Genomic DNA, 23827 nt, shown 5'->3' on the forward strand with positions numbered 1-23827 from the left:
CCCTGTCCCCCTGTCCCCGTCCCCTGTCCCCATCCCCTGTCCCCGTCCCCTGTCCCCGTCACCTGTCCACAAACAGCACCAGCAGGTCCTGCCGTGTCCTCAGTGGGGACATCGCGCTCTTGAGCCACCGAACCTTCTGTCCCCCCCCGACCGTGTGCGCCACGTCCCCCCCCCGCCAGGCCTGGCCCAGCCCCAGCGTCTGGGGACAGGGGACAGGGGGACAGGGGGACATGGGGACATGGGGACAGGGGGACGGGGGGACAGGGGGACAGGGGGATATGGGGACACGGGGACATGGGGACACGGGGACAGGGGGACAGGGGGATATGGGGATAGAGGGACAGGGGGATATGGGGACATGGAGATAGGGGGACAGGAGGGGACAGGGGGACAGGGGGACAGGGGGGGGACACACAAGGGCCGGGGGGACAGCCCCACGTCACCTTTGTGGTTCTCAACCCCCCTCACCCCTCAGTTCCCCCCAACTTGGGTTCCCCCCTGTGGGTCCCCCCCCCACCCGGGTCCCTCCCCGCACTCCTGGGTCCCTCCCTGCACTCCTGGGTCCCCCCGCACTCCTGGGTCCCTCTGAACTCCTGGGTCCCCCCCACCCTTTGGGTCCCTCTGAACTCCTGGGTCCCCCCGCACTCCTGGGTCCCCCCCCCACTCCTGGGTCCCCCCGCACTCCTGGGTCCCCCTGCACTCCTGGGTCCCCCCCGCACTCCTGGGTCCCTCCCGAACTCCTGGGTCCCCCCCGAACTCCTGGGTCCCCCCCGCACTCCTGGGTCCCCCCCAACCCCTGAGTCCCCTCCCAGCCCCGGGTCCCCCCGCACTCCTGGGTCCCCCCCACCCTTTGGGTCCCCCCCCGAACTCCTGGGTCCCCCCCGAACTCCTGGGTCCCCCCCACCCTTTGGGTCCCCCCCACCCTTTGGGTCCCTCTGAACTCCTGGGTCCCCCCGCACTCCTGGGTCCCCCCCGCACTCCTGGGTCCCCCCCGCACTCCTGGGTCCCCCCCGCACTCCTGGGTCCCTCCCGAACTCCTGGGTCCCCCCGCACTCCTGGGTCCCCCCCCGAACTCCTGGGTCCCCCGCACTCCTGGGTCCCCCACCTGCACGCTGTAGTTGAAGCGCTTTGCCGAGCGCAGGAACCGCTCGTACCCGTCGGTCGCCTCGGTCGCCACCGTCAGCACCAGCAGCTGCTCTGGGGTCAAAGGTCGTGACCTCTGACCCTGCCGCCATGACCTCTGACCCCTCCCCGTGACCCCTCCCCGTGACCCTTGACCCGCCACATTCCCTCCAACAAACACTGACACACACACACACAACCCTCCCCGGTGACCTCTGACCCCCGGCGACCCCGACCCCCAAAGAATGGCCCTTGTGACCTTTGACCCCCGATGACCTCTGCCCCCGACCCCCAATGATCTCTGATCCAAATGCCCTCTGCCCCCTCCCCTGTGACCTCTGACCCCAGGTGACCCCAACCCCCAGTATCACCATTGTGGTCTTTGACCTCCCCGGTGACCTCTGACCCCCCAATGACCCCTGACGCCCCACCCACTCCACCCCCATCCCCCTCCCGCTGCCTCTTGACCCCCAATGACCCCTGACCCCCAATGTCCCCCTTTCCCTCCTCCACCCCCCCTCTGGCTGACCCCTGACCCCCGTGACCCCGTGACCCCGTGACCTACCAGGCCCGGGCGGCCCTCGGGAGCCCGCAGGGGGCAGCAACACCCCCAAAAGAACCGGGAGCAGCGGCAGCAGCGGCCCGCGGGGCCCGAACCGGCAGCTCCGCCATGGCGGCGGCACCGAGACTGCCGCGGGGGCGTGGCCAAGCGGGGGGCGTGTCCTCCTCCCTCCAATCCGCGCCCGCCGCCCCGCCCCGCCAGCCAATGCGAGCAGAGGAGGGGCGGGGGTCGGAGCGCGCTGCCACGTGGAAAAGGGGGCGTGGCTTGTGCGGAGGGGGCGCGCCCACAGCGAATTGGGCGGGGAAGCGGAAGAAAGTGGGTGAGGGCGGAAGTGGGTGGGGTAGCGCGGCGGAAGTGGCGTCGGTGAGGGCGGAAGTGGCGCTGCGGAGCAAGATGGGGGAGAAGAAGGTGTCGGGTCGGTCGCCGTTCGGGGGGTCTCGGTTACCGGGGGGGGTTTGGGGATCGTGGGGGGGCGGTTCCCGGGGTCTCGGCAGCTCCGGGGGGGTCCCCATGTCCTGGAGTGGGGGCTTGGTGTCCCCGGTAACGGTCCCGGTGGCCCGGGGGGCGCGTCCCGGTCCCGGAGCCCCATTACCGGGTCGTAGGGGGGTCCCCCCAGCCCCGTTACCGGCTCCCCCCTCAATTTTGGGGTCCCAGGGGTTTCCCGGTGTCCCGGGTCGAGGCTCCCGGTGTCCCCAGTAACGGTCCCGGTCACAATGGGGGGGTCCCCGAGCTCCGTTACCGACTCCCCCCGCAGTTTTGGGGTCCCGCTCCCCCCCAGTAAGCCCCCCGTTTCCAGGGCGGGTCCCGGAGGCCGCTCAGCGGCGGGTCCTGGACCGGGCGACCCGGCAGAGGCGGCTGAACCGGCAGCTGGAGGCGCTGGAGAACGATAATTTCGGGGACGACCCCCAGGCGGGGCTGCCCCGGCCCGGGAAACGGCTCCCGAACTTCGCCGATACCGCCGAGACCGGTGCGAGGGGGGGGAACCGCGATTTGGGGGGGGAAATAGGGAGATTCAGTTCGGGAAACGGGTCCCGAGTTTCGCTGGACAAGGGGAGGGGGCACTGGGACCCTGGGGAAGCACAAGGACCTGGTTGGGGGTCGCTGGGACTTGGTGTGGGGGGCACTAGGACCTGGGTCGGGGGCATTAGGACCCTGTGGAAGCACAAGAACCGGGGTTGAGGGCATTAGGACCCTGTGGAAGCACAAGGACCCGGTTGGGGGGCACTGGGACCCGGGGTGAGGGTCGCTGGTACTTGGGGTGGGGGTCACTAGGACCCAGAGAAGCATTAGGACCTGGGTTGGGGGGCACTAAGACCTGGTTGGGGAGCATTAGGACCCGGGCTGGGGGGCATTAGGACCCTGTGGAAGCACAAGGACCTGGTTGGGGGGGCATTAGGACCCAGAGAAGCACAAGGACCCGGTTTGGGGGGCACTAAGACCTGGTTGGGGAGCGTTAGGACCCGGGTGGGGGGCACAAGGACCTGGGTCGGGGGCATTAGGACCCTGTGGAAGCACAAGGATCGGGGTTGGGGGCATTAGGACCCTGTGGAAGCACAATGACCCAGTTGGGGGGCACTGGGACCTGGGGTGAGGGTCACTGGTACTTGGGGTGGGGGGCACTAGGACCCAGAGAAGCACAAGGACCCGGTTGGGGGGCACTAGGACCCAGTTGGGGGGTGCACTAGGACCCTAGGGAAGCTCAAGGACCCGGGCTGGGGGGCACTAGGACCCAGTTGGGGAGCATTAGGATCTGGGTGTAGGGCACAGGGACCCGGTTGGGGGGCACTAGGACCCTGGGGAAGCACAAGGACCCGGTTGGGGGGCATTAGGACCCAGAGAAGCATTAGGACCTGGGTTGGGGGGCACTAAGACCTGGTTGGGGAGCATTAGGACCCGGGTGGGGGGCACAAGGACCCAGGCTGGGGGGCATTAGGACCCTGTGGAAGCACAAGGACCTGGCTGGGGGGCACTAGGACCCGGGGTGAGGGGCATTAGGACCCGGTTGTGGGGCACTAGGACCCTGTGGAAGCACAAGGACCCGGTTGGGGGGCACTGGGACCCGGGGTGAGGGTCACTGGGACTTGGGGTGGGGGGCACTAGGACCCAGAGAAGCACAAGGACCCAGTTGGGGGGCACTAGGACCCAGAGAAGCATTAGGACCCAGTTGGGGGGCATTAGGACCCAGAGAAGCATTAGGACCCAGTTGGGGGGCACTAGGACCCAGAGAAGCATTAGGACCCAGTTGGGGGGCACTGGGACCCAGAGAAGCACAAGGACCTGGTTGGGGGGCATTAGGACCCAGAGAAGCACAAGGACCTGGTTGGGGGGCATTAGGACCCAGAGAAGCATTAGGACCCGGTTTGGGGGGCACTAAGACCTGGTTGGGGAGCATTAGGACCCGGGTGGGGGGCACAAGGACCTGGGCTGGGGGGCATTAGGACCCTGTGGAAGCACAAGGACCCGGCTGGGGGGCACTAGGACCCGGGGTGAGGGGCATTAGGACCCGGTTGTGGGGCACTAGGACCCTGTGGAAGCACAAGGACCCGGTTGGGGGGCACTGGGACCTGGGGTGAGGGTCGCTGGGACTTGGGGTGGGGGGCACCAGGACCCAGAGAAGCACAAGGACCCAGTTGGGGGGCACTAGGACCCAGAGAAGCATTAGGACCCAGTTGGGGGGCACTAGGACCCAGAGAAGCATTAGGACCCAGCTGGGGGGCACTGGGACCCAGAGAAGCACAAGGACCTGGTTGGGGGGCATTAGGACCCAGAGAAGCACAAGGATGTGGGTTGGGGGGCACAAGGATGTGGGTTGGGGGGCACTGGGACCCAGGTGGGGGGAACTGGGACTATGGGGGTGGCACTAGGACCCGGGGGGATTGGGGAGCTGGGGGGGTCTGGGGTTGAATTGGGAGAACTGGGAGGGCTCAGGGGAACTGGGGAGAACTGGGGGTGGGGGATCCATGGGACTGGTTGAACTGGGAGAACTGGGGGGGAGATTGGGATAAACTGGGGAGAACTGGGGGGGGGGATTGGGGTGAACTGGGGAGAACTGGGGGGGGGATTGGGGGCAACTGGGAGAACTGGGGGGTGGGACTGGGTGGAACTGGGGAATGGGGGGGCTGGAGGAAACTGGGGGGGGGATTGGTTGAACTGGGGGGATACTGGGGGGAACTGGGAAAATTGGGGGGAGATTGAGGAGAACTGGGGGGGATTGGGGGAACTGGGGGGGGATTGGGAGCAACTGGGGGAACTGGGGGGGGGATTTGTGGTGAACTGGGAGAACTGGGGGTTCTCATATTTGGGGGGTTCTCATATTTGGGGGGTCTCATATTTGGGGGGTCTGATATTTGGGGGGGTCCCAGGCAAGAAGAAGAAGAAAACTCGGGGTGACCATTTCAAGCTGCGGTTCCGCAAGAACTTCCAGGCGCTGCTGGAGGAGCAGGTTTGGGGGGGGGGTTACAAATTTGGGGGGTCTCAGTGCAGTTTTGGGGCGCTGGGTTAATTTGGGGGGCTGGGGGGGTCTCAAGTGCATTTTGGGGGCTCGTTTTGGGACATTTTTGGGGGGTTTTATGTCTATTTTTGAGGCACTGGGGTCTAGTTTGGGGCATATTTGGGGTACCCAGGGATGAATTTAGGGCTACAAGAGACAATTTGGGGGCGTCTTGGAGCTTTCTGGGGGGGTCTCAGTGTGGTTTTGGGGGCCTGGGTTAATTTGGGGGGGTCTCAAGTGCATTTTTGGGGCAGTTTTGGGACATTTTGGGGGTTTCTTGTGCTGATTTTGGGGGCTCTTTTTAGGGTCGTTTTGGAGCGTATTTGGGGCACCCGGGGGGGATTTAGGGGTTCAAGATCAATTTTGGGGGGGTCTCAGTACATTTTTGGAGCACAGGATGAACTTTGGGGTGTTTTGGGACATTTTGGGGGGGTGTTGTGTCTATTTTTGGGGTTCTGGTGGCTCTTTTTGGGGCGTATTTGGTTCACCAAGGGATGAATTTAGGGCTCCCAGAGACTATTTTGGGGGGGTCTTGAAGCTTTTTGGGGGGGTCTCAATGCAGATTTGGGGCCCTGGGTTAATTTGGGGGGGTTGGGGGGGGTCTCAGGTGCATTTTTGGGGCAGTTTTGGGACATTTTGGGGGCTCTGGAGTCTCTTTTGGGGCATATTTGTATCACCAAGGGACAAATTTAGGTCTACAAGAGCCTATTTTGGGGGGGTCTTGAAGCTTTTTTGGGGGGGTCTCCACACATTTTTCATTCACAGGATGAATTTTGGGGCGCATTACAACAATTTTGGGGGGGTCCCAAGCACATTTTGAACCTTTTGGGTTGTTTTTTGGGCCATTTTTTGGGTGTTTCCCCCCGGGATTTCACGGGAACTTTAAGACTTTGGGGTCACTTGACGCCACGGGGGTCGATTTTGGGGTGACCCCCCCATTGTGTGTCCCCCCCCCCACCAGAACCTGAATGCGGCCGAGGGTCCCAACTACGTGTCGGCCTGCGCGGGCCCTTCCCGCCGCCCCCCCCGCCATTTTTGCGCCGTCTGCGGTTTCCCCTCGGCCTACGCCTGCGTGAGCTGCGGCGCCCGCTTCTGCTGCGCCCGCTGCCTCGGGACCCACCGCGACACACGGTGACACGGGGGGGACACGGGGGGGGACACCCCTGGGGGTGTTGGGGACGTTGGGGGGACGTTTGGGGGTCATTTGGGGGGACAATGGTGGCTCTTGGCCTAGGCCTGTGTAGGCTGTGGCGCCATGCTGTGTTGGGCCCACTGGATTGGGACCCACCGGGACAGCCCATGAAATTGGGGGGGGACACCCTGTGAGATTGGGGGGGACACCCCTGGAATGGGGGGGGATGTTGGGGGGACACCCCTGGGGGTGTTGAGGACGGTGGGGGGACATTTGGGTGACATTTTGGGGGGACAATGGTGGCTCTTGGCCTAGGCCTGTGTAGGCCGTGGCGCCATGTTGTGTTGGGCCTGCTGGCTCGGGACCCACCAGGACACCCCGTAAAATTGGGGGGGGGACACCCTGTGAAATTGGGGGGGACACCCCTGGAATGGGGGGGATGTTGGGGGGACACCCTGGGGGTGTGGGGGACATTTGGGGGTCATTTGGGGGGGCAATGGTGGCTCTTGTCCTAGGCCTGTGTAGGCCAATGCGCCATGTTGTGTTGGGCCTGCTGGCTCGGGACCCACCAGGACGGCCCATGAAATTGGGGGGGACACCCCATGAAATTGGGGGGACACCCTGGAATGGGGGGGATGTTGGGGGGACACTCCTGGGGGTGTTGGGGACGTTGGGGGGACGTTTGGGGGTCATTTGGGGGGATAATGGTGGCTCTTGGCCTAGGCCTGTGTAGGCCGTGGCGCCATGTTGTGTTGGGCCTGCTGGCTCGGGACCCACCGGGACGGCCCATGAAATTGGGGGGGACACCCTGTGAGATTGGGGGGGACACCCTGGAATGGGGGGGGATGTTGGGGGGACACCCCTGGGGGTGGGGGGGACATTGGGGGGACGTTTGGGGGTCATTTGGGGGGACAATGGTGGCTCTTGGCCTAGGCCTGTGTAGGCCGTGGCGCCATGTTGTGTTGGGCCTGCTGGATTGGGACCTGCTGGGACACCCTGTGAAATTGGGGGGGACACCCTGTGAAATTGGGGGGGACATCCTGGAATGGGGGGGATGTTGGGGGGACACCCCTGGGGGTGGGGGGGACATTGGGGGGACGTTTGGGGGTCATTTGGGGGGACAATGGTGGCTCTTGGCCTAGGCCTGTGTAGGCCGTGGCGCCATGTTGTGTTGGGCCTGCTGGATTGGGACCTGCTGGGACACCCTGTGAAATTGGGGGGGACACCCTGTGAAATTGGGGGGGACATCCTGGAATGGGGGGGATGTTGGGGGGACACCCTTGGGGGTGGGGGGGACGGTGGGGGGACGTTTGGGGGTCATTTGGGGGGACAATGGTGGCTCTTGGCCTAGGCCTGTGTAGGCCAATGCGCCATGTTGTGTTGGGCCCGCTGGATTGGGACCCACCAGGACAGCCCATGAATTTGGGGGGGACACCCTGTGAAATTGGGGGGGACACCCCTGGAATGGGGGGATGTTGGGGGGACACCCCTGGGGGTGTTGGGGACATTGGGGGGACGTTTGGGGGTCATTTGGGGGGACAATGGTGGCTCTTGGCCTAGGCCTGTGTAGGCCGTGGCGCCATGTTGTGTTGGGCCCACTGGATTGGGACCCACTGGGACACCCCGTAAAATTGGGGGGGGACACCCTGTGAAATTGGGGGGGACACCCCTGGAATGGGGGGGGACATGGGGGGGACACCCCTGGGGGTGGGGGGGACATTGGGGGACGTTGGGGGGACGTTTGGGGGTCATTGGGGGGGACAATGGTGGCTCTTGGCCTAGGCCTGTGTAGGCCGTGGCGCCATGTTGTGTTGGGCCTGCTGGATTGGGACCCACTGGGACACCCCGTAAAATTGGGGGGGGACACCCTGTGAAATTGGGGGGACACCCTGGAATGGGGGGGATGTTGGGGGGACACCCTGGGGGTGTGGGGGACATTTGGGGGTCATTTGGGGGGACAATGGTGGCTCTTGGCCTAGGCCTGTGTAGGCCGTGGCGCCATGTTGCGTTGGGCCTGCTGGCTCGGGACCCACCGGGACACCCTGTGAAATTGGGGGGGACACCCCATGAAATTGGGGGGACACCCTGGAATGGGGGGGATGTTGGGGGGACACCCCTGGGGGTGGGGGGGACGTTGGGAGGACGTTTGGGGGTCATTTGGGAGGACAATGGTGCCCCTTGGCCTAGGCCTGTGTAGGCCGTGGCGCCATGTTGTGTTGGGCCTGCTGGATTGGGACCCACCGGGACACCCCGTAAAATTGGGGGGGACACCCTGTGAGATTGGGGGGGACACCCCTGGAATGGGGGGGGATGTTGGGGGGACACCCCTGGGGGTGTTGGGGACGTTGGGAGGACGTTTGGGGGTCATTTGGGGGGACAATGGTGGCTCTTGGCCTAGGCCTGTGTAGGCCAATGCGCCATGTTGTGTTGGGCCCACTGGATTGGGACCCACCAGGACAGCCCATGAATTTGGGGGGGACACCCTGTGAAATTGGGGGGGACATCCTGGAATGGGGGGGATGTTGGGGGGACACTCCTGGGGGTGGGGGGGACATTGTGGGGATGTTTGGGGGTCATTTGGGGGGACAATGGTGGCTCTTGGCCTAGGCCTGTGTAGGCCGTGGCGCCATGTTGTGTTGGGCCTGCTGGCTCGGGACCCACCAGGACACCCCGTAAAATTGGGGGGGGACACCCTGTGAAATTGGGGGGACACCCCTGGAATGGGGGGGATGTTGGGGGGACACTCCTGGGGGTAGGGGGGACATTGGGGGACGTTTGGGGGTCATTTGGGGGGACAATGGTGGCTCTTGGCCTAGGCCTGTGTAGGCCGTGGCGCCATGTTGTGTTGGGCCCGCTGGATTGGGACCTGCTGGGACACCCTGTGAAATTGGGGGGACACCCTGGAATGGGGGGACACCCCTGGAATGGGGGGGATGTTGGGGGGACACCCCTGAGGGTGTTGGGGACATTGGGGGGACGTTTGGGGGTCATTTGGGGGGACAATGGTGGCTCTTGTCCTAGGCCTGTGTAGGCCGTGGCGCCATGTTGTTTTGGGCCTGCTGGCTCGGGACCCACCGGGACACCCCGTAAAATTGGGGGGGGACACCCTGTGAAATTGGGGGGGACACCCCTGGAATGGGGAGGATGTTGGGGGGACACCCCTGGGGGTGTGGGGGACATTTGGGGGTCATTTGGGGGGGCAATGGTGGCTCTTGTCCTAGGCCTGTGTAGGCCAATGCGCCATGTTGTGTTGGGCCTGCTGGCTCGGGACCCACCAGGACACCCCGTAAAATTGGGGGGGGACACCCTGTGAAATTGGGGGGGACACCCCTGGAATGGGGGGGATGTTGGGGGGACACCCCTGGGGGTGGGGGGGACATTGGGGGGACGTTTGGGGGTCATTTGGGGGGACAATGGTGGCTCTCGGCCTAGGCCTGTGTAGGCCGTGGCGCCATGTTGTGTTGGGCCTGCTGGATTGGGACCCACCGGGACAGCCCATGAATTTGGGGGGGACACCCTGTGAGATTGGGGGGGACACCCTGGAATGGGGGGGGATGTTGGGGGGACACTCCTGGGGGTGGGGGGGACATTGGGGGGACGTTTGGGGGTCATTTGGGGGGACAATGGTGGCTCTTGGCCTAGGCCTGTGTAGGCCGTGGCACCATGTTGTGTTGGGCCTGCTGGCTCGGGACCCACCAGGACACCCCGTAAAATTGGGGGGGACACCCCATGAAATTGGGGGGACACCCTGGAATGGGGGGATGTTGGGGGGACACTCCTGGGGGTAGGGGGGACATTGGGGGGACGTTTGGGGGTCATTTGGGGGGACAACGGTGCCCCTTGGCCTAGGCCTGTGTAGGCCAATGCGCCATGTTGTGTTGGGCCTGCTGGATTGGGACCCACCGGGACACCCCGTAAAATTGGGGGGGACACCCTGTGAGATTGGGGGGGACACCCCTGGAATGGGGGGGGATGTTGGGGGGACACTCCTGGGGGTGTTGGGGACGTTGGGGGGACGTTTGGGGGTCATTTGGGGGGACAATGGTGGCTCTTGGCCTAGGCCTGTGTAGGCCGTGGCGCCATGTTGTGTTGGGCCTGCTGGATTGGGACCCACTGGGACCGCCCATGAATTTGGGGGGGACACCCCATAAAATTGGGGGGGAAACCCCATGAAATTGGGGGGGACACCCCTGGAATAAGGGGGTGATACTACTGGTGTGGGGGGGACATTTGGGTGACATTTGGGGGGACAACGGTGCCCCTTGGCCTAGGCCTGTGGAGGCCGCGATGCCCAAAGGGCCACGTGGTAAATGGGGGGGTGGGGACATGGGGACACGTGTGACAAGGACCTGGGGGTCACACGGGACCCCCCCTGACCTTCCCCTCCCCCACAGGTGCCTGAAGTGGACGGTGTGACGCGGACGGTGATGTCACCGCTGCGGCCAATGGGGACGCCCGGTGTCACCCACCCCCGCCCCCTGCCCAGTGTCACCCACCCCCCAGCGTCACCTCTGGGGACAATAAATGGATGGTAAAGGCACCCGGTGTCAACGTGTGGGGCTGACAGAAGGGGGCGGGGCCGACGCGAGGGGGCGGGGCCGACGCGGGGGGGGTGGGGGGGATGGGGCCGACGCGGGGGGGGTGGGGCCGACACGAGGGGGGCGGGGCCGACGCGGGGGGTGGGGGGGTGGGGGTGGGGGTGTGGGGCCGACGCGGGGGGGGGTGGGGCCGACGCGGGGGGGGCGGGGCCGACGCGGGGGGGGCGGGGCCGACACGAGGGGGGGGGCTGACACGAGGGGGGTGGGGCCGGACAGAAGGGGGTGGGGCCGACGCGGGGGGGGCGGGGCTGACGCGAGGGGGGCGGGGCCGACAGGAGGGGGGTGGGGCCGACAGCAGGGGGGCGGGGCCGACAGGAGGGGGGCGGGGCCGGCAGAAGGGGGTGGGGCCGACACGAGGGGGCGGGGCCGACAAAAGGGGGTGGGGCCGACGTGAGGGGGATTGGTCGACGCGAGGGGGGCGGGGCGAGGGGGGGGCGGGGCCGACGCGAGGGGGGGGGGGCCGGCACAAGGGAGGCGGGGCCGACATGGCCACCCGCACGCTGCCCCTTTAAGAGCCCCGCCCTGGTTGGGGGAACAAGATGGCCGACTCCAGAACCTCTTTTTTGAGCAAAAGTCTTGGGTTTTTTCTACAGGAAATTCCCCCCCAGCGCCGCCCCCTGAGCTGCTCTTGGGGTGGTTTTGGTCTACAGATGAAAATCCCTGAGATTGAGGCTAAAATGGCCGACGGCGGCTGGGGGGGAGGGGTGGAGAGACAGACAGACAGACTGACAAGGGGGGTTTAAATAGAGAAATGGGAGGGAATGAAGCTAAAAACCCCCCCGATAAGTGGCTGTCCCTTTAAGAGTGTACGGACGGTGCCATTGGCTGCCAGCCGCGTTTCCAAGATGGCTGCTTTCTAAGATGGGTGCTTTCCAACATGGCCACCCAATATGGCCGTCCGAAATGGCCGCCTTCCAAGATGGCCGCCTTCCAAGATGGCCGCCTTCAAGATGGCTGCTTACCAAGATGGCCGCTTACCAAGATGGCCATTTTTCAATATGGCTGCCTGAAGTGGCCGCCTTCCAAAATGGCCGCTTTCCAAGATGGCCGCCCAAAATGGCCGCCTTCCAACTGGGCTGCTGCCCAAGATGGCTGCCATCCAAAATGGCCGCCTTCCAATCTTGCTACCTTCCATATGGTCCGCTTTCCAAGATGGCGGCCATCTAATATGGCCGCCCAACATGGCCGCCGCCCAACATGGCCGCCCACAATGGATACCCAAGATGGTGGCCTTCCAAAATCTAAATATGGCTGCCCAATATGGCTGCCCCCTATGGCCACTTTCCAAGATGGCCACCTGCCAAGATGGCTGCCATCCAAGATGGCCGCCCACCCCCCCAAGGGCCCTCCCCCTTTTCAGCACGTCCTGATTGGCTGGGCCCCCATGGCCCCGCCCCCTCCCCAGGGACTTCCTGCCCCGCCCCTTTTTTAAGAGTCCAGAAGGGGCGTGGCCCCCACCAGCATCTACTTCCTGTGCCGCAGCCAATCAGCGTGTCCGGCTACTCCTCCCGCCATCCCGCGATGCTCCAGGTCCCACGATGCCCCAGGGCGGGGGGAGGGGCGGGGCCTGCAAGCGGTGGAAACCATAGAGATACCATAGAGATATCATAGAGGTACCATAGAGAGTTGCCTGTGGGAAGTATGGAGGGGGGGGACGCTCTGTCTGTGGTGTCTCTGTGGTCATAAAGCAGCTCGGGGTGGGGAAGGGGGGGGTAGGGGGCGCTCTAGCGCCAACTCTATGGTCTGGAGGACTCATCCCACCCTGGGACCATAGAGAAGTGCGGGATGCTGATGCAGAGGGGCTCTCCTGGGGTAAAACTCTATGGTTTGCAGGACTCGGCGCCCAAAGCTCTCGATGGTTTGGAGGACTCCCCACTGCTCTGTGACCATAGAGAAGGGCAGGATGAAGGTGCAGAGTGGCTCCCTTGTAGTAAAACTCTACGGTCTGGAGGACTCTCTGCCCTGGCAGCCATAGAGGTGACCATGTGCAGGGGGGCTCTATGGGGCACTCTACTCCTCTCTCTATCATCTGGAGGACTCCACTGCTCTGTGACCATAGAGAAGGGCAGGATGAAGGTGCAGAGTGGCTCCCTTGGGGTAAAACTCTATGGTCTTAGAAGACCCACGGAGGTGCAGAGGGGCTCTATGGGGGCGCTCCACCTCCCTCTCTGTGGTCTGGAGGACTCTCCTTGCCCTGTGGCCATAGAGAAGGGTGGGATGAAGATGCACAGTGGCTTCCTTGGGTTAAAACTCTATGGTCTGGAGTATCACCTGTGGAGATGCTTGACTCTGGTGGGTGGGGCTTGTTGGCCGGAGGGGCGGGGCTTGTTGGGGGGGCGGGGCTCACCTGGGGGGACTATTTGAGCACCTGCCCCGGCCGGGCCTTTTCCAGCTTCTTCCGCCGCTCGGCCGGGATCTCGTCCAGGCTGATGCCGTGGTTGCTGGCCCTGAGGGGACCCAGGCGTCCGGGAGGGGACCCAGGCATCCGGGGGGGGGACCCAGGTGTCTGGGTAATCCCACCCCGCCCAGGGACCCAGGCATCCGGGAAAGCCCACCCTCCACCCAGGGACATCTGTGAGGGACCCAGGTGTCCGGGGGGGACGCAGGCATCCGGGAAACCCCACCCCCAGGGACCCAGGTGTCCGGTGACAACCCCCCCAAAGTGCCTCCCCAGGGGACCCAAATATCACCCCAAAGTGACCCCAAAATCCCCCCAAGGGGACCCCAAACCCCCCTCCAGGGACCCCAAATTATCCCCCCAAGGGGACCCCAAAGCCCCCCAGGGGACCCAGGCGTCCGGCTCACCCGGGCAGCAGGTCGGGGGGGGTGGGGATGGGTTTGGTGAAGCCCTCGCGTCCCACCAGCCAATAAGTGTCCTCGATCCCCTTCCCCTGCGGAGGAACCACCGTCGGCAATTAGGGGTAATTAGGAGTAATTAGGGGGTAATTAGGGCAAATGGGGGCAATAAGGAGCAATAAAGTGGCAATAAGGGGTAATTAGGGGCAATGTGGGCAATTAGGGGTCAATGGGGCAATAAGGGGCAACAAAAGGACAATAGGAGTAATAAGGGGTAATTAGGGTCAATGGGGGCAATAAAGGACAATAAGGGGGCAATAAAGAGACAATAGGGGCAATAAAGGGACAATAGGGGCAATAAGGGGGTAATTAGGGGCAATAAGGGGGCAATAAAGGACAATAAGGGGGCAATAAAGGGACAATAGGGGCAATAAGGGGGTAATTAGGGGCAATAAGGGGGCAATAAAGGACAATAAGGGGGCAATAAAGGGACAATAGGGGCAATAAGGGGGTAATTAGGGGCAATAAGGGGGCAATAAAGTGATGATAGGGGCAATCAAAGGTCAATAAGGGGGTAATTAGGATCAGTGGGGGCAGCAAAGGGACAATAGGGGCAATAAGGGGGCAATAAGAGGGCAATGAGGGGGCAGTAAAGGGACGATGGGGCAATACGGGCTCAATAAGGGGTAATTAGGGGCAATGGGGGCAATAAGAGATCAATGGAGGCAATAAGGGGGCAATAAGGGGTAATTAGGGGCAATGGGGGCATTAAGAGGTCAATTGGGGCAATAAGGGGGGCAACAAAGGGACGATGGGGCAATATGGGGTCAATAAGGGGTAATTAGGGGCAATGGGGGCAATAAGAGGTCAATGGGGGCAATTAGGGGGCAATAAGAGGTAATTAGGGGCAATGGGGGCAGTAAAGGGACAACAGGGGCAATATGGGGTCAGTAAGGGGTAACTGGGGTCAATGGGGGCAATAAGAGGTCAATGGGGGCAATAAGGGGCAATAAAGGGACAATGGGGCAATAAGGGGCAATGGGGGCAATTAGGGGGCAATAAGGGGGCAGTAAGGGGATGATGGGGCAATACGGGGTCAATAAAGGGTAATTAGGGGCAATGGGGGCAATAAGAGGTCAATGGGGGCAATACGGGGTCAATAAGGGGTAATTGGGGTCAATGGGGGCAATAAGAGGTCAATGGGGGCAATAAGGGGGCAATAAAGGGACAATGGGGCAATTAGGGGCAATTAGGGGGCAATAAGGGGGCAGTAAAGGGACGATGGGGCAATATGGGGTCAATAAAGGGTAATTATAGGGGCAATGGGGGCAATAAGAGGTCAATGGGGGCAATACGGGGTCAATAAGGGGTAATTAGGGGCAATGGGGGCAGTAAAGGGACAATAAGGGCAATAAGGGGTCAATGAGGGGTAATTGGGGTCAATGGGGGCAATAAGAGGTCAATGGGGGCAATAAGGGGTCAGTAAGGGGTAATTGGGGTCAATGGGGGCAATAAGAGGTCAATGGGGGCAATAAGGGGCAATAAAGGGACAATGGGGCAATAAGGGGCAATTAGGGGGCAATAAGGGGTCAGTAAATGGATGATGGGGCAATATGGGGTCAATAAGGGGTAATTGGGGTCAATGGGGGCAATAAGGGGTCAATGGGGGCAATACGGGGTCAATAAGGGGTAATTGGGGTCAATGGGGGCAATAAGGGGCAATTAGGGTCAATGAGGACACTGAGGGGACACTTGGGGACACTGGGGGACACCTTGAGCTCGGTCTTGCCCCGGATGTCCAGCTTGAACCCCTCCTGCAGCGCCTGCAGGATGGCCACGGTGCGGGCGTTGACGTGGATGCGGTACGCTGGGGACAGGGACGTCCTCGCGGTCACCCGGTGTCCCCATGTCCCACTGTCCCCATGTCCCCATGTCCCCCTGTCCCCCTGTCCCCATGTCCCCATGTCCCCATGTCCCCATGTCCCCATATCCCCATGTCCCACTGTCCCCATGTCCCCCTGTCCCCATGTCCCCATGTCCCCATGTCCCCATATCCCCATGTCCCCATGTCCCCATATCCCCATGTCCCACTGTCCCCATGTCCCCATGTCCCCATGTCCCCCTGTCCCCATGTCCCCATGTCCCCCTGTCCCCATGTCCCCCTGTCCCCATGTCCCCATATCCCCCTGTCCCCCTGTCCCCATGTCCCCCTGTCCCCATGTCCCCATGTCCCCCTGTCCCCATGTCCCCCTGTACCCATGTCCCCATGTCCCCCTGTCCCCATATCCCCATGTCCCACTGTCCCCATGTCCCCCTGTCCCCATGTCCCCATGTCCCCATGTCCCCATATCCCCATGTCCCCATGTCCCCATATCCCCATGTCCCACTGTCCCCATGTCCCCATGTCCCCATGTCCCCCTGTCCCCATGTCCCCATGTCCCCCTGTCCCCATATCCCCCTGTCCCCATATCCCCATTTCCCCCTGTCCCCATGTCCCCATGTCCCCCTGTCCCCATGTCCCCCTGTCCCCATGTCCCCATATCCCCCTGTCCCCCTGTCCCCATGTCCCCCTGTCCCCATGTCCCCATGTCCCCCTGTCCCCATGTCCCCCTGTACCCATGTCCCCATGTCCCCCTGTCCCCATGTCCCCATGTCCCCCTGTCCCCATGTCCCCCTGTCCCCATGTCCCCATGTCCCCATGTCCCCATATCCCCATGTCCCCCTGTCCCCATGTCCCCCTGTCCCCATGTCCCCATGTCCCCCTGTCCCCCTGTCCCCATATCCCCATGTCCCCATATCCCCATGTCCCCCTGTCCCCATATCCCCATGTCCCCCTGTCCTCCTGTCCCCATGTCCCCATGTCCCCCTGTCCCCATATCCCCCTGTCCCCATATCCCCATGTCCCCCTGTCCCCATATCCCCCTGTCCCCATATCCCCATGTCCCCATATCCCCATGTCCCCCTGTCCCCATGTCCCCCACATGTCCCCACCATCACCCCTCAGCCCCCCCAATCCTCCCACATTCATTTGGGACAGGTTGGGGACACCCAGGTGTTGGAGACACCTTTGGGCCATTGGGGACACTCACACAAAGGTTGGGGACACCTTGGGGACTCCCAGGTGTTGGGATGGACTGGGAACACTCAAAGAGGGCTTGGGGACACCTTGGGGACATCTTGGGGACACTGGGGACACTCACGCAGGCCGGTGGACTCCATGCGCGACGCGGTGTTGACGGTGTCCCCGAACAGGCAGTACCGCGGCATCGTCAGCCCCACCACGCCGGCCACGCAAGGCCCTGCAGGGGGCGGGGCCTCAGCGTGGGCGTGGCCAATGGGGGGGGAGGGGCCAACAGGGGGTGGGGCCGCGGTTTGGGGGCCGTGGCCAAGGGTTACGGCCAATGAGTGTTGGCCAAGTTGAGTGTTGGTCAAGAGACAATGAGTTGGGGTGTGGCCAAGAAAGGGCGTGGCCAATATGGCGCTGGGAGGTGGGCGTGGTCATTGGGGCGTGGTTATTATGGACAGGGCCTTCGCTTGGGGGCGTGGCCAAGTGTTACAGCCAATGAGTGTTGACCAAGTTGAATGTTGGCCAAGAGATGATGGGGTGTGGCCAATATGGGGCGGGGGTGGGCGTGGTCATGAAGGGCATTTCTAAAGGGCGTGGCCAGGGGGCGTGGCCAAGGCTTATGACCAATGGGTCCCAAGCAGGTGGCGGCCATCTTGAATATTGGCCAAGACCCAATGGAGCTTAGCGACTCATGACACAAGTAGAGGGCGTATCAAGAGGGGCGTGGCCAAATGGGCGTGGTCACGGGGGCGTGGCCAAAGCCTATGACTACTAGGTCCCAACCACCAGGTGGCGGCCATCTTGCATATTGGCCAAGACCCAATGGAGCTTGGTGACTCAAGAACGGGACCTATCAAGAGGGGTGTGGCCAAATGGGTGTGTGCCAAGGGGGCGTGGCCATAGGAGCGTGACCAGGGGGCGTGGCCAAAGCTTATGACCCAACCACCAGGTGGCAGCCATCTTGAATATTGGCCAAGACCCAACGGAGCTTGGCAACTCATTACATAAGACCGGGACCTATCAAGAGGGGTGCGGCCAAATGGGCGTGACCCGAGGGGGCGTGTCCAAAAAAAGGGGGCGTGTCCTCACCCGAGTGGAGGCCGATGCGGATGCGGACGGGCACCTCGGGCATGTGGCGCATCTTGAAGGTGCCGACGGAGCTGAGGATGTCCAGGGACATGTTGGCGATCTCGCCGGCGTGACGGTTGCCGTTGCGCTTGGGCAGCCCCGAGGCCACCATGTAGGCGTCACCGATGGTCTCCACCTGGACCGGGGGACACGGGATGTGTCACCCGGGGTGGGGGGGACATGTCTGAGGACACCCCGACATCAAGGTGGCGCCTTCTGGTTGGTGGGGGTGGGATTGGCGCGGTCGTGGCTCTTGGTGGCCACCATGGTTTGGAGGCCACCAGGGAGACGTGGCAGCTTGGGGGTGACACTTGAGGACCTTGGGGACACTGAACCATATCGAGGTGGCCAAAGGATGTCCCCAGGGGTCAATGGGGTGGGGGGTGAGGGGTGGGTGGGTGGGAGGTTCTAGAGATGTTTGGTGGGTTCTGGAGATGTTTGGGGGGTCCTGGAGATACTTGGGGGGTCCTGGAGATGTTTTGAGGAGTCCTGGAGATACTTATGGGGCTCTAGAGACATTTGGGGGGGTCCTGGAGATGTTTGGGGGGTTCTGGAGACACTTGGGGGGTCCTGGAGATGTTTTGAGGAGTCCTGGAGATACTTATGGGGCTCTAGAGACATTTGGGGGGGTCCTGGAGATGTTTGGGGGGTTCTGGAGACACTTGGGGGGTCCTGGAGATGTTTTGAGGAGTCCTGGAGGTGCTTATGGGGCTCTAGAGACATTTGGGGGGGTCCTGGAGATGTTTGGGGGGTTCTGGAGACACTTGGGGGGTCCTGGAGATGTTTTGAGGAGTCCTGGAGGTGCTTATGGGGCTCTAGAGACATTTGGGGGGGTCCTGGAGATACTTGGGGGGTTCTGGAGATAACTGGGGGGGTCCTGAAGGTACGTCAGGGATGTCATTAAGGTCCCAGGAGAATGTGGCCACCAGAGTCACAAACACCTCAGAGATGTCACTAAGGACCTTGGGGACCCGTTGCCACCTTCATTTGGTGGCCATGTCCCCATATATGCAGGATGAGGTGACCAAAACATGGGCACCTCTGCTGGAACCGTGGCCACCACCACGGTCACTTCAGGGATGTCACTGAGGTCCCAGGAGCCACCGTCACCTCAGGGATGTCACCAAGGACCTTGGCTGACCATCACCACCTTCATTTGTTGGCCATGTCCCCGTGACCCCTTGGGTGGGCCCGTGGCCACCAGCACCACGAGGTGGCCACATCACTTTGGAGATGTCCCCAAGGACCACGGGGACACCTGCGGTGGCCGCGTTAGAAGCCGTGACCCGAGGGGACAAGGACGCCACGTGTCCGCGGGGGTGGCCACGTCACCTTGTAGACGTCGTGGGAGCCGATGATGGCGTCGAAGAGGGTGTAGAGGTCGTTGAGGAGGTCGACCACCTCGATGGGTTCGCTCATGGCCGAGATGGTGGTGAAGCCCACGATGTCGCTGAAGTAAAGCGTCACCTCCTCGAAGTACTCGGGCTCCACGGGCGTCCCCATCTTCAGAGCTTGGGCCACCGACCTGCGGTGACACCAGGGGCACACGGGGACTCAGCGGTGGCCACCGACTCTAAGGTGGCCGAGGTTCTCCAGAACTTCCCCGCGGCCCAAGAGGGACCCACGTGTCCTGAGCGGGGCCTTGGCCACCAGTTTGTGGTGGCCCTGGGGACAACGGGGACTGTGGGGGTCTCCAGGATCTCCAGAACTTGCCCTTGGCCCAGGAGGGACCAACATGTCCCCATGTGGCCACCTCAACACCCTCCAGCCCCACGTTTATGGGTGGGGTCAACAGACCGTGGTCAACCTCAATGGCCACATCTCAACCCCTTCCAGCCCCACAGTGGTGGGTGGGGCCAACAGACCATGGTCAATGAATGGGTCATGGTCAATGGACCATGGTCAACCTGTCCCATGTAGCCACAACTCAACCCTCTCCAGCCCCACAGATTCAGGTGGGGTCAATGGGTCGTGGTCAACAGACCATGGTCAACGCCAATCTGTCCCCAAGGGCCACATCTCAACCCCTTCCAGCCCCACAGGAGGTGGGTGGAGCCAACAGACCATGGTCAATTGGTCACGGTCAACAGGTCATTGTCAACAGATCATGGTCAACCTCAATGGCCACATCTCAAGCACCTCCAGCCCCACATTTATGGGTGGGGTCAACAGACCATGGTCAACCTCAACCTGTTCCCAATTGCCACCTCAACCCCCTCCAGCCCCACAGAGGTGGGTGGGGCCAACAGACTATGGTCAATGGGTCATGGTCAGTGGGTCATGGTCAATGGACCATGGTCAACCTCTAACCTGCCCCATGTGGCCACCTCAACCCCCTCCAGCCCCACAGAGGTGGGTGGTGTCTATGGGTCATGGTCAATGGGTCATGGTCAATGGACCATGGTCAACCTCTAACCTGCCCCATGTGGCCACCTCAACCCCCTCCAGCCCCACAGAGGTGGGTGGTGTCTATGGGTCATGGTCAATGGGTCATGGTCAATGGACCATGGTCAACCTCACTGGCCACCTCAACCCCCTCCAGCCCCACAGAGGTGGGTGGTGTCTATGGGTCATGGTCAATGGGTCATGGTCAATGGACCATGGTCAACCTCACTGGCCACATCTCAACCCCCTCCAGCCCCACAGAGATGGGTGGAGCCAATGGTTCATGGTCAACAGACCATGGCCAACCTCAACCTGCCCCATGTGGCCACCTCAACCCCCTCCAGCCCCACAGATTCAGGTGGGGTCAATGGGTCGTGGTCAACAGACCATGGTCAACGCCAATCTGTCCCCAAGGGCCACATCTCAACCCCTTCCAGCCCCACAGGAGGTGGGTGGAGCCAACAGACCATGGTCAATTGGTCATGGTCAACAGGTCATTGTCAACAGATCATGGTCAACCTCAATGGCCACATCTCAAGCACCTCCAGCCCCACATTTATGGGTGGGGTCAACAGACCATGGTCAACCTCAACCTGTTCCCAATTGCCACCTCAACCCCCTCCAGCCCCACAGAGGTGGGTGGGGCCAACAGACTATGGTCAATGGGTCATGGTCAGTGGGTCATGGTCAATGGACCATGGTCAACCTCTAACCTGCCCCATGTGGCCACCTCAACCCCCTCCAGCCCCACAGAGGTGGGTGGTGTCTATGGGTCACGGTCAATGGGTCATGGTCAATGGACCATGGTCAACCTCTAACCTGCCCCATGTGGCCACCTCAACCCCCTCCAGCCCCACAGAGGTGGGTGGTGTCTATGGGTCATGGTCAAGGGGTCATGGTCAATGGACCATGGTCAACCTCACTGGCCACATCTCAACCCCCTCCAGCCCCACAGAGATGGGTGGAGCCAATGGTTCATGGTCAACAGACCATGGCCAACCTCAACCTGCCCCATGTGGCCACCTCAACCCCCTCCAGCCCCACAGAGGTGGGTGGAGCCAACAGGTCATGGTCAATAGATCATGGTCAACAGACCATGGCCAACCTCAACCTGTCCCCAATGGCCACCTCAACCCCCACCGAGCTCCATGCCACCACCCCAACCCCCCACCCGTGACCCCCACCGCCCCATACGACACAATACGGCCGCGTCCCCGCCCCGGGCACCCACGGGGGCAGCATCTGGGTGAGGAGCCGGTCGGTCTTCTGCTTCTCGATCTCCAGCTCCTCGGTCCTCTCGCGGATCAGGTCCTCCAGGTTGCTGGAGTATTGCTCCAGCATGCGCAGCATCGAGTCGATGATGTTGGTCTTGCGGCCCTTGTTGATGGCCTTGAACTTGGGAGGGGGACACAAGGGGCCATATAGGCCCATATAGACCCATATAGACCCATAGAGACCCATAGAGACCCATAGAGACCAGCATCAAGTCAAGGGCATTGGTCTGGTGGCCCTTGTTGATGGTCTTCAACTGGCCAGGGGAGGGGACACAGGGTCCCTATAGGGACCTATAGACCCGTATAGACCCATAGAGTCCCATACTGGTCCCACCTCCCCCATACTGGTCCCACCACCCCATACTGGTCCCACCTCCCCCATACTGGTCCCACCACCCCATACTGTTCCCACCACCCCATACTGGTCCCACCACCTCATACTGGTCCCACCTCCCCCATACTGGTCCCACCACCCCATACTGGTCCCACCACCTCATACTGGTCCCACCACCTCATACTGGTCCCACCTCCCCCATACTGGTCCCACCACCCTATAGTGGTCCCATGTCCCCCATACTGGTCCCACCACCCCATACGTGTCCCAGTCCCCTATAAATCATCCCACCCCGCCCATACTGGTCCCAGCAGCCTGTACTGGTCCCACCACCCCATACTGGTCCCACCTCCCCTATACTGGTCCCACCACCCCATACTGGTCCCACCTCCCCCATACTGGTCCCACCACCTCATACTGATCTCACCACCCCATACTTGTCCCACCTCCACCATACTGGTCCCACCTCCTCCATACTGGTCCCACAGCCCTGTAACTGCTCCCACCACCCCATACATGTCCCAGTCCCCCATAACTCATCCCACCCCACCCATACTGGTCCCAGCATCCCCTACTGGTCCCACCACCTCATACTGGTCCCACAACCCCCATACTGGTCCCACCACCCCATACTGGTCCCACCTCCCCCATACTGGTCCCACTACCTCATACTGATCTCACCACCCCATACTTGTCCCACCACCCCATACTGGTCCCACCTCCTCCATACTGGTCCCACCACCCCATACTGTTCCCACCACCCCATACTGGTCCCACCACCCCATACTGGTCCCACCTCCTCCATACTGGTCCCACAGCCCCGTAACTGCTCCCACCACCCCGTACATGTCCCAGTCCCCCATAACTCATCCCACCCCACCCATACTGGTCCCAGCAGCCCCTACTGGTCCCACCTGGTCGAAGATCTGGTCGATGGTGGGTCTGCGCTCGGGCTGCTCGCTCCAGCACTGCTTCATCAGGTGGATGCACTCCAGCGGGGCCTGGTCGGCCGAGACGGCCGGGCGACACAGCGGGGGCGGCCGACGCACCTTCTCGATGATCTCTGGGGACACCCGTGTCACCGGGGTGGGGGGCCAGGGGGCGGGGTGGGGGCCCATGGGGAGCTGGAGGGGTTGGGGGTCAACTGGTGGGGGTGGAGATGGGGGTGAGGGGACGTGGGAGGTTCTGGAGATGTTTGGGGGGTTCTGGAGATACTTGGGGGACTCTGGAGGTTCTTGGGGGGTTCTGGAGGTTCTTGGGGGGTTCTGGAGGTACTTGGGGGGCTCTGGAGATGTTTGGTGGGTTCTGGAGATACTTGGGGGGCTCTGGAGATGTTTGGTGGGTTCTGGAGATGTTTGGTGGGTTCTGGAGATACTTGGGGGGCTCTGAAGATATTTGGTGGGTTCTGGAGATGTTTGGTGGGTTCTGGAGATACTTGGGGGACTCTGGAGGTTCTTGGGGGGTTCTGGAGATACTTGGGGGGCTCTGGAGATGTTTGGTGGGTTCTGGAGATACTTGGGGGGCTCTGGAGATGTTTGGGGGGTTCTGGAGATAATTGGGGGGTCCTAAAGGTAATTGGGGGGTCCATGGGGAGATGGAGGGTTGGGGGTCAACTGGTGGGGATGGAGATGGGGGTGAGGGGAGGGTGGAAGGTTCTGGAGATGTTTGGTGGGTTCTGGAGATACTTGGGGGGCTCTGGAGATACTTGGGGGGCTCTGGGGGTTATGGGGGATTCCGGAGGTAACTGGGGGGTCCTGGATGCAATAGGGGGACTGGGATTTTACTGGGGGTGTTACTGGGAGGTCACTGGTGTTACTGGTGAGTTACTGGTGTTACTGGGAGGTCACTGGTGATACTGGGAGGTCATTGGTATAGCTGGGAGGTGACTGGTGTTACTGGGAGGTCACTGGTGGGTTAATGGGAGGTCACTGATGTTACT

General features: G+C 62.2%; 2 protein-coding genes and 1 long non-coding RNA gene across 3 annotated transcripts in view; 1 reads left to right on the forward strand and 2 right to left on the reverse strand.

Annotated features, from left to right (window-relative positions):
- Positions 1-45: 45 nt before the first annotated feature.
- LOC135576894 (uncharacterized) lies at positions 46-1845 on the reverse strand. The gene is made up of 3 exons (XR_010468571.1): positions 1688-1845; positions 1106-1197; positions 46-199 (listed from the first exon to the last, which is right to left on the reverse strand). It is a non-coding gene; the product is annotated as an uncharacterized LOC135576894 (long non-coding RNA).
- Positions 1776-10846, forward strand: ZNHIT1 (zinc finger HIT-type containing 1). Its single transcript, XM_065044186.1, has 5 exons — positions 1776-2099; positions 2481-2651; positions 5047-5126; positions 6136-6305; positions 10701-10846. Exons 1-5 carry the CDS (start codon positions 1793-1795, stop codon positions 10720-10722), a joined length of 750 nt encoding a protein of 249 aa, XP_064900258.1. The 5' UTR covers positions 1776-1792; the 3' UTR covers positions 10723-10846.
- A 537-nt stretch (positions 10847-11383) lies between these two features.
- Positions 11384-23827, reverse strand: part of LOC102095707 (retinal guanylyl cyclase 1-like) — a 28191-nt gene continuing 15747 nt past the window's right edge. The window contains exons 12-20 of the mRNA XM_065044188.1: positions 22803-22951; positions 21512-21675; positions 19228-19420; positions 17857-18031; positions 16901-16999; positions 15473-15567; positions 13710-13795; positions 13252-13351; positions 11384-12471 (exon numbers count right to left, since the gene is read on the reverse strand). Coding sequence (XP_064900260.1) covers positions 13261-13351; positions 13710-13795; positions 15473-15567; positions 16901-16999; positions 17857-18031; positions 19228-19420; positions 21512-21675; positions 22803-22951 — 1052 coding nt within the window. The 3' untranslated portion in view covers positions 11384-12471; positions 13252-13260. The remainder of the gene's footprint in view (positions 12472-13251; positions 13352-13709; positions 13796-15472; positions 15568-16900; positions 17000-17856; positions 18032-19227; positions 19421-21511; positions 21676-22802; positions 22952-23827) is intronic.

The sequence above is a fragment of the Columba livia genome, chromosome 33, assembly GCF_036013475.1.
Source record: "Columba livia isolate bColLiv1 breed racing homer chromosome 33, bColLiv1.pat.W.v2, whole genome shotgun sequence".
Lineage (NCBI taxonomy): Eukaryota > Metazoa > Chordata > Aves > Columbiformes > Columbidae > Columba > Columba livia.

Coding starts and splice junctions, on each gene's coding strand:
- ZNHIT1 (XM_065044186.1), top strand. CDS start 1,793: ATGGCGGCGGCACCGAGACTGCCGCGGGGGCGTGGCCAAGCGGGGGGC. Junction 2,100..2,480: donor GGGGGAGAAGAAGGTGTCGG/GTCGGTCGCCGT, acceptor CCCCGTTTCCAG/GGCGGGTCCCGGAGGCCGCT. Junction 2,652..5,046: donor CGCCGATACCGCCGAGACCG/GTGCGAGGGGGG, acceptor GGGGGGTCCCAG/GCAAGAAGAAGAAGAAAACT.